This window comes from Caretta caretta, chromosome 7, assembly GCF_965140235.1.
Source record: "Caretta caretta isolate rCarCar2 chromosome 7, rCarCar1.hap1, whole genome shotgun sequence".
In the NCBI taxonomy this organism is placed as follows: domain Eukaryota; kingdom Metazoa; phylum Chordata; order Testudines; family Cheloniidae; genus Caretta; species Caretta caretta.
Window position 1 is genome coordinate 9,750,951 of NC_134212.1, and position 14,299 is coordinate 9,765,249.

The window sequence follows — 14,299 nt, forward strand, 5'->3', positions numbered from 1 at the left end:
TGGGTTTCAAACTACACAATGCATTATCTGACAAATGAAGGACCTTTCAAATCTTTAATGCATACATAAAGAGGAGGAACTATTAGCTATGTCCTGCTCTCTCCCAATCCTACACACACACAAGTTCTCAAATCTAAGTACACGAGAAGCCACATTAAAGTCAATGGGCCTACTCACATGCATACATTTAAATGTGCTAAAGTGTTTGAAGAACTGGAGCCTATGTCATTTCAGTGTTTTTGCATAATCCAACAATATTGTTCTTTATTTACTGGCCTTTTCCTATAATTTAAGTTGCAACATTTATAAACAGTGGGTTTAGAGGATAAATGCAAGTTCTGGAGTATAGGAGAAGTGAGAACATAAAAACAGCCATTCTGGGTCAGCCCAATGGTCCATCTAGCCCAGTATCCTGTCTTCTGACAGTGGCCAACGCCAGAGGTGTCAGAGAGAATGAACAGGACACTGCAATTATGGAGTGATCCATCCCCTGTTGTCAAGTCCCAGCTTCTGGCATTCAGAGGTTTAGGAACACCCAGAGCATGGGATTGCATCCCTGACCATTTTGGCTGATAAAAATTGATGGACCTATCCTCCATGAACTTATCTAATTTTTTTTTATGCCAGTCATACTTTTGGCCTTCACAGCATCCTCCTGGCAACAATGTCCACAGGTTGACTGTGTTTTGTGTGAAGAAGCACTTCCTTGTGTTTGTTTTAAATCTGCTGCCTATTAATTTCACTGGGTGACCCCTGGTTCTTGTGTTATGTGAAGGGGTAAATAACACTTCCTTATTCACTTTCTCCACACTGTTCATTATTTTATAGACCTTTATCACATACTTAGTCATTTCTTTTCTACGATGAACAGTCCCAGTCTTCTTAATTTCTCCTTCTATGGAAACTGTTCCACATCTCTAATAATTTTTGTTGACCTTCTTTATATTTTTTCCAATTCCAATATATCTTTTTTTTGAGATGGAGCAACCAGAACTGTATACAGTATTCAAGGTGTAGGCGTGCCATGGATTTATACAGTATACTCCTTCCTTAGATATTTTTAAGGTCAGGCTTGACAGAGATTTAGTTGGGGATTGGTCCTGCTTTGAGCAGGGGGTTGGACTAAATGACCTCCTGAGGTCCCTTCCAACCCTGATATTCTATGATTCTATGACATTGAGATTTTTATTATCTCACCCTTTCCTAATGGTTCCTAACATTCTGTTAGCTTTTTTTTAAATCCTGCAGCACATTGAGAAGATGTTGTGAGAGAACTATCTACAATGACTCCAAGATCTCTTTCTTGAGTGGTGACAGCTAATTTAGACCCCATCATTTTGTATGTAAAGTTGAGATTGTTTTCCAGTGTGCATTACTTTGTATTTATAAACAGTGGATTTCACCTGCCATTTTTCATCCCCCAGTTTTGTGAGATCCCTTTGCAGTCTGCTTTGGACTTAGTTATCTTGAGTAATTTTGTATCATCCGCAAACCTTGCCACCTCATTGTTTACCCCTTTTTCCAGATTATTTATGAACATGTTGAACAGCACTGGTCCCAGTACAGATCCCTTGGGGTCTCTCTTCACTGTGAAAACTTACCGTTTATTCCTGCTCTTTATTTCCTATCTTTTAATCAGTTACTGATCCATGAGAGGACTTTCCCTCTTATCCCATGACTGTTTACTTCGCTTACGAGCCTTTGGTGAGGGACCTTGTCAAAAGCTTTCGGAAAGTCCAAGTACAGTATATCCTTTGGCTCACCCTTGTCCACATACTAGTTGGCACCCTCAAAGAATTCTAATAGATTGGTGAGGCATGATTTTCCTTTACAAAAGCCATGTTGACTGTTCTCCACCATATTGTGTTCATCTGTCGTCTGATGATTCTGTTCTTTACTGTTGTTTCAATAAGTTTTCCTGGTACTGAAGTTAGGCTTACTGGCCTGTAATTGCCAGAATCACCTCTGGAGCCTTTTTTAAGAAAGCTCTTTTTTTAAAGACCTCTTTCTTGAGTGGTAAAAATTGGTAAAATTTTCAAAAATTGGCATTACATTAGCTTTTCTCTAGTCATCTGGTACAGAGGCTGATTTAAGTGATAGGTTGCAAACCATTTAGTAGTTCTGCAGTTTCTTATCTGAGTTCCTTCAGAACTGTTGGGTGAATACCATCTGGTACTTATAAGGGTGACATAAAATTGCTAGCTAAGCTGTTTTAATGCTCATTTTCAAACCCTTGTTTATTTACTGAATTTTCCTACCTGTATTATATGGTGCTTGCCAGTAGTCACATGAAACTAAAACCAATTTGATATGCTGATATACCTTACAAAAATTCAGTAGTGCACCTGCCTTTTAAAACACTTTAATACCAGACACTGTGTTTTTTTTACCTCATTAATGGTATTTAGTACTGATTTCCCTCAGTAAAAAAAGAATTACAGCTCAGTAATATTTAATATTAAACTGCACATGTTTAGATTTCACTGCTTTTTTAACAACTTTGTTTAAATAGGTCAGAATGGAAGCCAGGTAGCTAAAAATACTTGAGGAGCAGATCCTTAGCGGGTGTAAATTGCGAGAGCAGAATTGACTTCTACTGATTTTGGTGGCATTATGACAATTTACACCAGCTGAGGTTCTACTCTAAAGTAGTTTTTCCTTGGAACACTGGAAGAGCTCAGCGATGCGGTAGAACTAACAGAACATCCAGCAGAAGCAAGCTTGAACATTGTAATTAACAAGCCGATCATTTTCCTTTATGACTGACATGTGACATCTGTGAAACATTTTCAAAGGCTTCAGATTTTGAAAGTGGTAGATCATCTGAATTTTGGGCACACGTGTTCACAACCCCACAAACACCTGATGAGATAATAGAGAGAGGTTATAAATTAAGCAGAATAACTTGTTTCAGGCAGTTACTTGTATGTGTGTATTATAAAAATTGAACGTGTGTTTGTGCATATGTTTCTATTTGTGGGATACAGCCAAATATTTTGAGTATATCGTTGTAATATCTATTTTTTGTAGTTCTAAAATCTGCAGTCTGTTTTATTGCTGTTGTTTCTTCATTTTCTCTTCAATCCTCCAGCTGTTAATGCAAAAATATTAGATGGAATATATTATATTAGGAAAAATATAGATGTAGGGATTTGCTATATTAGAATTCCTTCATGTTACCTGCCAAACATAAGGGGAAAGGGCAGCTAGTTCATCTGTGCATGTTGTGATTTTTAGCTTCCCTGTGCATATTAATATGTGAAGAATCAATATTTCATATTTCTGAATTATTCTAGTGCCTCACCCGCAGAAGCAGTTAGCATACAACGCCTCAAAAGCTGGGGTCGTAAAATTAACACAGACATTAGGAACTGAATGGATTGACAGGGGAGTAAGAGTCAACTGCATTTCCCCGTAAGTACAATGTAGTCTCATTTTATAAAGTACAGAAAAAATGAAATGTTATAAGAAGTGTTCACTGCTCAAATTAAGAAAATCTAGGAAAACAAAGTTGCTAATTAGCAGGTGGATTGCATCCCTTTTTATTTTGCCTTCTGCTTAACAAAGGTTTAATCACTATAACCAAAGTGTTCTCCATGGCTGTGTATATTGAGGGATTTGAGAAAAGGTTTTAGCATTTGATAATAGGTTTTCCAATAACATGAAGGGTAATTTTTCGCATTTCTCTTCCAGATGAAAAATTTCCTTAGTTCTGTCCAAGCCTTCTGTGGTTTAAGAAAGGGCTTTTGGCACTTAATAGACAATGCTTCTCCTTTTTTTTTTCTTTTTTTCTTTTACTTCAGACAAATATACAGACACTTTAAAAGCTGTATTGTAGTGCTGTAATTGAGACACCATTCAGCTCTGGCAATTACAGGATTTTTAGGTGTAATTTTTTCAAAAACTATTCATTACAAGTTACATTTTACCTAATTTTTGAAATCTTAAAGATGTAGGGGGTTTTGGGTTATGTTGTTTATTTGTTTTTGTTCTTTTAATAACACGAAGCAAAGTTTTTTTTTCCCCTCACACACTTTTTCTCTTTCTCTCTCTCACACACACTCTTTATTATACAATTTTCAGTGTAAGTTAATACTGAGCAAAAACTCAAGTGGATTACATTAATTGGGAGCGGTCAAATTCCATAGACCACTGAAGTCAATCAGAGTAAGAAGTGCAGAATTTTAACCCAGAAGTTTAACTAACTGGTATATGTAATAATGAAAATATGATGTACATGAAATTAAGAAAAACAAGTTAAATATTTTAATCCATAAAGTGGAGAAAAATATCACAGAGTTCAATTGAAAATATCTTTATTTTGATTCTATAAATTCTTTGATTTACTTCTGTATGCTGGCTCTGTTTATTATTATTTATTTATTTATTTATTACTACTAATAATAAATGTGATTCCATTCTTAGCTCATTGCAAACCACAGATTACTTAAATAACATCCTATTTCTGAACCAGGATTTACTCACACCAGTACCAACAGCTCAACGTTGCTGATCCAGTGTCTAGCTCTAGTGACTCTACACCAGCTTCCAGGGCCAGGAGGACTGAATGAAGTTAGCAAAGCTGTAGCAAGAACTGGCAAGGCAGAGCTAGTGTTAACAATAGAGGTAGGAAGCAGAGAGGCTTTTAGCTGCAATGAATTAATTTTTATATACAGGTTGGAGCTCCTGGGGCCCACCAGAATCAGAAAATATTGGTCATGTTTCAATATACTTTCTGGCTGAGAAATATATCGGTACCCTTTATTAATATAGCTGGAATATTAGTGTCACATTCAGAATAACCGTGGTTAAAGAGGCACTTAAGTTATAAGCTTTCAGGTGTTTAAAACTTCCTGCAAAAAATTACCCGTTGGTCTGAAATTTCTGCTGCTTGTTAAATACACTTATTTAACAAGCAGGAGAAATTTCAGCTCAACCGGTAACTTTTTTTGCAGGAAATTTTGCAGGAATGAATATATATACATATAAAACATTTTTGCAGAGAGTATAGTAAAACTTCATGTTAGCTGTGAGTTGTCTGAAAATGGAGAAAAGGTATTTTGATGCTTGGAAGGGAAAAATCCGTTCAGAGGATTTTCTTTTTCTATCATTAACCAAAACTGAGTTTAATTTTAATAATTCTTACTCATCCTAGACTTTTTGGTCCCACACCTGCAAACTCTCTCAATGTGGGAATCCCATTGTAATAAGGGAGACTTTTGTTCATTGAAGGCTGCCAATGCTCAGTGAGGAAAAGAGCTTTTGCTATACCGGAGGAACCCTGGTTTAGACATACTAGTTATGAATATTTGATAATCACATATGGTCTGACTGGAAACCCACTCAAATCAACAGGAGTTTTTCCATTACGTTCAATGAGGTTCGGATCAGGCGTATATTGTCCATGATTTTCTTGGCTTATTATTAACAATGTACCCAGATAAGGAGCTCTTGATACATACATGCTGGCACTTGCATGTACTTAAAACACTGCATGTTGAACTCAAATGCACTTATGTTCTTTTCAATGACTGGATATTCAAATTCATTTCTCTGCTGACATGGAAACGTGGAATACATATTTCAGTCTCATTCTGTACATTTAAAGAGAGGTTCTGGCGTGTCCACAGATATATTCACACAATCCCCGTGAGTCAAATCTTCCAGTCCTAGCTCACAATCTGATTTTGCAAGGTGCTGGGCATCTTCTGCTCCCATTGCACTCATTTTTAAGTGCTCAGCACCTCACAATTTCAGGCCTGGTTCCTCTCTGGGGCAATAGGCCCACTTATGATGCTGAACGCTTTGCTGGGTGGAAGAGTGAGGGTCTGGCCCGGTTTTACAGATCTACCTGAATGCTCAAGTGAACCTGGCATATAGACTTTATTATAACATGCAACTATTTCAATAAAAGGACCCCTTGGAACCCCAGAAATGTGCACAGAGGCCTCAGTTCAGCAAAGCACTTAAGCACAGGCTTTATTTTAAGCAGGCGCGTACTCCTGCTGAAGTCAATGGAACTGCCTGATGATTATAGTGGAGCACTTGGGTCCCAGTTCAGGAAAGCTTGCAAGCACAAACCTGAGTCCATCCTTCTTCTGGAATCGGGGACATGCTGAAGTGCTTTGTTGGATCCTGGCTATATCAGTGTCCTTATATCTCCACATCGTCACATCTGACCTCGAGCGTTCTTTCAACATGACAACATTCACTCTTTTTTTTCTTTTCCTTTCTTGTCAGCTTTCATCAATTTATTTTTGTAAATGAGCATATCAAACATAGCATCGGAGCCGTGCATAAAATGTATCCGTGCATACAATGTTATGGCAGGGATTTTTGCATAATTTATTGAATTTCTGAATTCTCTTGCTGACCAGGTATCCCTGCCTCACATTTTATATAGTTCACCAGTACAGCCTCTTTCTTTTTGGGAGGGATACTGAGGATGGGGGGAGTTGGAGAGTGAGTGAGAGAGAAGTTCATTCCTAGCTTGTAGATTCACAAGGCAAATTTTCTTTGGATCCAACCCAGATCACAAATAGCCAATGCGCTATCCAATTGGCAGTGTTAAAAACCTATCAGCCCTTGACATTGCATGCCAGAATCTTATGAATATATTATATTTTGCTCTCACGTGATATTATTAACATAGGGCCTCATCCTGATACCACTGAAATCAGTGACAAAATTCCTATGATCACCAGTAGATCTGTCCCAGATACTATCAAAGTGAGGGGGAAAAAATAAAACCCCACATTAAATTAACCCATCTTCATCAAGAACAGTAGACACAACATACAATACCTAATAGCTGCTGAACTGGAAAGATAAGTGTTAATGTCCCATGAGAATAAAATATTGTGTGTTGATTGATTTTGCAGCTAAATTGCTAATTATGTAAAGTTAAATGAATCATATCCTTAAAATTTATTACTTATTTTAGTGCAAAGAACTGGCATTGATGCTACATGAAGTTGATGAAAATTGGACCATTCCATAGCTGGAAAATTGCAAAATATTTCAAGAGAAACTTTTAGTAATGCCTTGTGTCTCAAATGCCTCCTAATTGGTCACATTGTATGCTGGGCTAGATTCACCCTGTCTTGGGCCACTTTTAATTTCTGCCCAGTCTCCTGGTGGCAGGAAGCCCAACTAGAGGAGAGTTGAAGCAGCATTAAATGGTTGCATCTTCTCATTTGAGGATCTATGGGAAAACAGCACATCCTCAAAACTGGACAAAACTGGCAGGTGAGAGGGCAAGACCAGAATGAGAAATGGATGCAATTATTCAGTTGGGCAGCAACCACTGGGGCTTATATAGAGTCCAGGTAACAACTTACAGCTGCCCTCTTGCAGCTGAAACCCTGAGGGACAGTAGGGGTAAATTCTATCTGTGACAGTGCCCCCCACTTAATCAAGCTGCCTTGACAATGTTAGCACATGCATTAATACAACAATCAATAACATATGACATTTTCTATTTAACAAGTGATAGAAAATACTACAAATATGCAACGTGGCTGAGTAGACATTATAAAAGAACCTTTGCTTTTTCAGGGTGTCCTGATTGCGTGCTTGATTTTGCAAATTTTGAATTGCATTCATACCCCTCCCCCCAAAAAATTTCATTCCAGTTTGTTTTTAAAGGGGGAGAACTTCAGACTGGTGCTCTATTTGGATAGGGCAATTTGAGCTGGAGCTTGAATTCTAAGTTCCTTGAACAGCAACTATGGTCAAACCTGGGTTATCTGAACCCTAGTGAACCAAAATTCTCACTCATCTGGGGGTCAGATGTGTCCCCTGAAGTTTGATTTGAAGCCCATATCCTGCAGAGCTTCTAATTTGCATAGCAACACAGTAGGCCAGGCCTGTAAGCCTGGGCTAATCAGCTGTGCTAATCAGTGCTCTCACTGGCTTGCTCATATAACACTCTCTCTTGTCTTTCCCCTGAAGACCTTGTCAGCAATGTCAGTAGAAGCTAACTGGCCTGAGTTGCCAAACAACACAGGTTCCACATGCAACTAACACCATCTCTATGCATTGCTATTTAGCCTCCTTGACTAATAAGCTCTGCTTCACCAGCAGAATGTGTCAACTCCTTGCTCTGTGGAGATTCCAAGGTGCCTCAAGCTCCTTAACCTGGATCCCATGCAAGCGCCATCACCCCTGGTTCCAGGATATTAAGATTCTCAAGCTTATGATCTCCTGCTTCATCTGCAGTCCAGGGCACTTCAGAGCCTGTCATGTTATTGGATAGGTATATGGAGTAGGAAGGAGGCACCATGTGCAATGAAAGAGGGGCTGAGATACTGTCTAGACTAGAGGCAGCTATAAGATGCCCAGTATCTAGAGTTGGTCTGAAAGGAGTTCAGGAGGTGGTGAAGCAAATAAAAATTTCCACATGTGCCCCAATTATGGAGGGTGTGCAAACCATTGCTAGGGGAGTACACACACAAAAGTAGTGTGAGATTGTAGCACAGGAAAGAGCTAAGCACCACTATATCACCCAAAGGCTTCCCAATTAAGCAGCATTACTGTCCCCATTAAGCAGCAGTCATTGCTGTTAAGTATCTTTGGATTTAAACGTAATTCCTTGAGAGAGGTCCCAATTAAGTGTATCTCCTGATTAAACATTTTCTGATTAAGTGGAGTGTACTTAACTCATTCAAATTAATAACTCATATGAAAGAAATCAAGTTACACCGAGAGGGAAGTTCCCCCCTCTTCTCCCCCCCCACCCCACTCATATGGGGATTGAACACACACAAATCCAGTTAAGTGATTTTTTTCCCCCACTCTCTCTCATTGTGGAGATGCTTTAGGCAATTGCATTTTGTTTTTGTTTTTTAATGTCTCAAATTGCTCTATGCATCAACAATGGAATACTGATGTTCATGTCTAACCTTAAGGAACCAGCAGTTTGATAAAACATTGACATGCAACAGAAAGTACTGATAGGCCCAGCACGGCATACTAGATGAGGTAGGGAATTAATGCATTGGCACTTGTCTTTGCTGGAACTGGTTAGAAGCCAACTGAAATCTGCCTAAAAGGGTTCTACAACATTAAATTGCCCAACTTGGCACCAAGCCTTTCCCAGAAGATGTGTACGATCAATGACATGCTTAATATTTATAGTATCAGTATGTGTGTTTGCAACTTTAAGTTGTGTGCTACATCTTTTTCTCTCGATAAAAATTGCCTGTGATATTTTTTTTTCATCAGACCTCTTACTCTTGAAACAAAATTAAAGGAAGGGCAGCTGAAGGCACTGGTTCAATGATTTATAGTTTGCTCTGACTATATTTAGTCTCCATGTTATCTGTTTGAAGTTGGTTGATGAATATACATATATTATTTTTCTTAATCTGGATCCTCTTCTTAGTAAAACAAAACCCTCATTTAAAAATGCCAGCATTCGCTAATTAGGGTATCAAAACACTATAGAGGCATGGAAACCTAGAACCAGATCCTGCGAATGTTTGTCAACAGATATAGTGCTTGGTGTAAATCAAGAGTAACCCTATTGAATTCAGTGGATAGACACCAGTTTTACACAGGTGTATATCAAGTTAGAGGAGGATTAGGACCATAGCTTTCACTTCTGCAACTAAAACTCCGGTTTTCTCTCCAGAAAACCAGTGCTAAACAGGTGGGAGGGAGACTGTGCTTAGGAGAAATAAGTAGACTGTCTACACGTTATACTGGAATTTATTCTATTTTTGTATTACTATGTGAGAGCTCAATCAATTTGTCCTTGCTCAGCATTTCTGAATAGTTATGGTTTTTATTGATAATTAAAAGCAAATATAAAGCTGGTATTTAAAGTGTGTTCCATTACTAAAAATGGAAATGTTGGGGGTATTCTGAATTCCTTCCACCTAGTAATGCGGTAAATCGAAAATTTCAGGCTTCATTTAAAACAAAAGGTAAATCGCATACCCAGAATCCAGTGTGTTTCTCAGACCTATTTCCTTGGAAGGATAAATTGGGATGATGAAGTTTCAGAACAAAACGGTATTTTTATACTTTGTTCATTTCATATTTATCACTAGCTTGTTTGCTAATTTTCATTTGCAAGAGGCAATTCTTCCAGCTAACTGGGTGCCTCAATGGGCCACTGATTTCTTTGAAGTGACAGTCTGTAAATATGCATAAAAAAGAGATGCAATTAGCGTGTGTGGTTCAGTGCAGCCTGATTTCATTGGCAAGTTTACCCACAGTGTTGATAAGCTACATTATCTAGAAAATTGGCCACTGAAAAACAGCACCTCTGATTGCCAGCAAAGGTTCCAGATAACAGGGTGCCGAAGAGAAATATAATTGAGGTTGAATATGTTAACCAAGGTGTCACATGCTCCTTAGAAGCGCTAATTTATCAGCATGTTGGAATTTTTATTAACATTTGGAATGCATTTCTACCACACTAATGAAGTGGAATTGGCAGTTCAGGTTTTAGTTATTGTCGTTTCTGAGAAGTTAAATGTAATTCCTCGTTAGATACAGTTATGTAAATATATTTGTTCAGGGACTGAAAAAATGACACATTTCACAAAATACAAATATGTTGTTAAGGAGGAGTATGACAAATCAGTTCCAGTTAAAGTCATCAAAGCCAGCCAAATATTAGTACTGTAATGTGCATTCTACAGTTTCCACTCATTTTTAGGGCATGTGAGGGAAATGAACTTAGCAGAGTTTTAATGCGTTCTGTAGTTGGCTCATTAATGTGAAACAATCCAGCTTAGTACACGTTTTGTAACTGGTCATGCTGTTTATTCAATGGGGGGTTATACTTGGCATATTTTGCTTAACTTTTTCCTTTCCCTGCCCCCTTTTCATCTTAAAGTGAATTTAGTGCTGCGAAAGGTGCTGCTGGATTTTGTTTTCAGTATTTTGGCATATGGAAACTTGGACTGTTTTCAGTTTCTGAACTGTATGCAAACATGTTGTGTAACATTAGGCTGTGCATTGATGAAAAAAGAAATTGGTAAATGGAACACATTTCCAAAATGCAGAGACAGACTGGTTGTGCTCATTTTGTTTCTACGTTATGTTTGTTTTCTATAGGAAAATGTAAATTGGGTATTCTGGTAAGTAACCGAAGATAACGGGGCACCTATGTTAGCCAACGATACAAACGATGAGTGCTCTCTTTAAGAGGAAACCGCTAAGTCGATTTATCAACCGTGAAAGACAGGAAGGGACAACCATGATTGAAGTTTGTGTTTTAACTCCTTAGCAGAGCTACATGATGTCTAACGTTGTCCAGGGGTGCTGGACCAATTTGTATGGTGGGGATATTGAACCAGACTGTAAACCCTGTATATGATGGAAACAACTTCAAGCCAGGATGTGCAGCAGCAGGACGACCGGCACCACTAGTTCCAGCACCTATGAAAGCTGGGATCTTACTTTATTATTTCATGGTTTTCTTTTCGAAGTGGCATTTTGTATTCCCGTCACCACTTGTTTTATTTCAGAGTAACAGCCGTGTTAGTCTGTATTCGCAAAAAGAAAAGGAGTACTTGTGGCACCTTAGAGACTAACCAATTTATTTGAGCATGAGCTTTCATGAGCGTGAGCTGTAGCTCACAAAAGCTCATGCTCAAATAAATTGGTTAGTCTCTAAGGTGCCACAAGTACTCCTTTTCTTTTTACTTGTTTTATTGTTATAAGTGCTACGTATGAAAAATGTAACTCTGTGTGTGTGATTTTTAGGGGAATTGTAGACACGCCGCTCATCCATTCTGAAGATCTGAAGCCTCTGGTACAGCGCTGGCTAACAGATATTCCTGCTGGGAAGCTGGCTCAAGTGACAGACCTGCAGGCGGCTGTAGTATACCTGGCATCTGAAGCTTCAGATTACATGACAGGCCACAATTTGGCCATAGAGGGTGGTCAAAGCTTGTGGTAGAAAAGAACGGAGCAGCTTTCTTCGTTGTAGCACTTCTAATGCATGAGCACAAGAGTGGGAAGTAGACAGGAAAGAATCCTGATTCTCACCATAGTCTACAAGCGAAGATGTGCCCAGAGAATTCTGAGTTCCTCGCAGAATTGGGTTCTTTACATGTAAATAAAATAAAATAAAAATATATCTTTTCAAAAGTGTGTGCATAAAACACTTCAGAAAACAGATAAGGTAGTTAAACCAGTGCTTCCTTGTTTAAAATGTTGTTTGAAGACCTGTCTACTCATCTAGTCTAGAAATAATTTTGTAGGAAAAATGTATGTAATCCTTTATTTTCACGAATTTTTTGAGACTTTACATTCTGCATTCAATCTTTGTGAAGTTAGTACTTAAAAGAATGTAGGTAAGTTTACAATAGCTAAGGCCTCAGCTGGTGTTTAGTTTAACCGGGGGAACATTTTTTTTAAAGCAAACATTAGTTGGTCTGTGCTGCATGCTTTTTTGGGGGTGTTTTTTATTCATGTTGTATCAGTGATATCTGTGAATTGTTTAACTTCCCCGCGCCTCCCTCCCGAATATTAAATGTGACCTCACAAAATAAATTGATTGCATTTGATCCTGAATGTTGCCATTTTATATTTACTGGTGTATTTTTCACAGTATTTTTATATATACACACACACATACACTCCTCTGCCAGAAAATTATGTATTTAACAGAGAATTATGTTTTGCAAATATAATGGCTCTGATTCAAAGTCCATTGAAGTGAATGGGGACATTCATATGCTTAAATTAAGCATATGCATTCTTGGGCTCTTTTTTTCCCTTTGTCAGGCAAAGGTGAGCCAAAGTTTTACTGAAACTTTTTTTTTTTTGTTTTTGTAAAATTCCTGAGAACTGCAAGTTCTCTGACGTGAATCCGTAATAATTCCAATGATTAATGCAGTTACATCAGTGGAAAAACCCGTATGGGCAATAGAATCAGGCTCATTGTTTAGAGACAGTAAAGTATGGCACAATAATAATGACAGTATTCTGCATTTATATTGTCTCCCATCTGAGGACTTTTAAGCTGAGCCTCTGTGATTAAAGAAAATTTATTTGCAAGAATTCACTTGCAAATCCTTGCCATTTGTTTTTCATTTGGCAGCCATATGTTACTGTAACATAAATAATTGTAGATGGATGTCATTACTTTTATTAGTACTACATGTCCACACGCTGGCTACCCATTATTGTGGTGAATTGCTATAATTGTTTCAGACTTGACATTCACCATCATGTTGTTAGCTATGTGTTTCGCCAACGTATTGTCATACTGGATAAAGTGTAAGAAGATACCTGTCTTCATTAAGGTTTCTGTGAGACCATTGATACTTAATAAATATTTTATGTTTCATGTAGATTCATTTTACCGGAGAGTGTTGATGTTAAGACTAGAGCTTGTTGGCTTGGAAAACTTGCCTCGTGTGCATGATCTACTTTATTGACAATGCTTGGCAAACTCATAAGCTTCTGGAAAGCTTAATTCTGGGAGAAATTGTCAAGCAAAACAATTAAGGACTTAAACATTTTATTCTTTTTCTGGGCTCATAAACTCTTGCCTTTCTATTAGCTCCCACACTTGCCTCATTCCGTGTCATTTTCTGGAGGTTTTGTGCGATTCTCTCATCTCTCTGGCTGGCTTTTCATCCCAAGGTTCACACATTGGTGAACTCATCAGGAGTGATTCCAAGTGATCCTAGAGGGGCTTGTATATCATGGGTTGGACCTTTGGTGAACAGCTTGTTGCAGCTCCTACCGAAAGGGTAAAATAGCAAACTTCAGCTGATCTGAAGCACAAGCCGCAGTAGCCACTGGCACTGTAATTGAACTCCTTGCTTTCAATCTCAGCAGACAGACCAAGGACCAAGTAAGCCGTGTAGACTGAACTAACCTTTCATGTCTAGAGATGGTCTCTCCAGGCTAACATGGAAGCATGTTGGTAAGTTATTACGGGAAGCTTGAATTTCAGCTGCCTGGGCATTATCTGTTCTGGGGAGCGGAGGCTTCAGAGCAAGATGGATACTCTGGGAATTTCACAAGCTACACAGTCACTTTAAAAACAAAACAAAATCCCAGACAACCAAAATGAGAGGCTGCATTTTTCAAAATTCAAATTCTCCCTTAATTAATGAGCTCCAGCTATTTGGATCCAGAGCCTGTCTTCCTCCAGTCTACTATCTTTCATGTTCTCCTTTTGAATGTGTGGGGAAGGGCAAGGAGGAGAGAGGTAGGGCATTTAGAATCATAGAAGATTAGGGTTGGAAGAGACCTCAGGAGGCCATCTAGTCCAATCCCTTGCTCAAAGCAGGATCAACCCCAACTAAATCATCCCAGCCAGGGC

General features: G+C 38.4%; 1 protein-coding gene across 1 annotated transcript in view; it reads left to right on the forward strand.

Moving 5' to 3' along the window:
* Nucleotides 1-12,527, forward strand: part of LOC125640551 (D-threitol dehydrogenase-like) — a 38,413-nt gene extending 25,886 nt beyond the window's left edge. The window contains exons 7-8 of the mRNA XM_048859203.2: nt 3,297-3,414; nt 11,722-12,527. Of these exons, the coding sequence (XP_048715160.2) occupies nt 3,297-3,414; nt 11,722-11,917 (314 nt within the window). The 3' untranslated portion in view covers nt 11,918-12,527. The remainder of the gene's footprint in view (nt 1-3,296; nt 3,415-11,721) is intronic.
* The last annotated feature ends 1,772 nt before the right edge of the window (nt 12,528-14,299 follow it).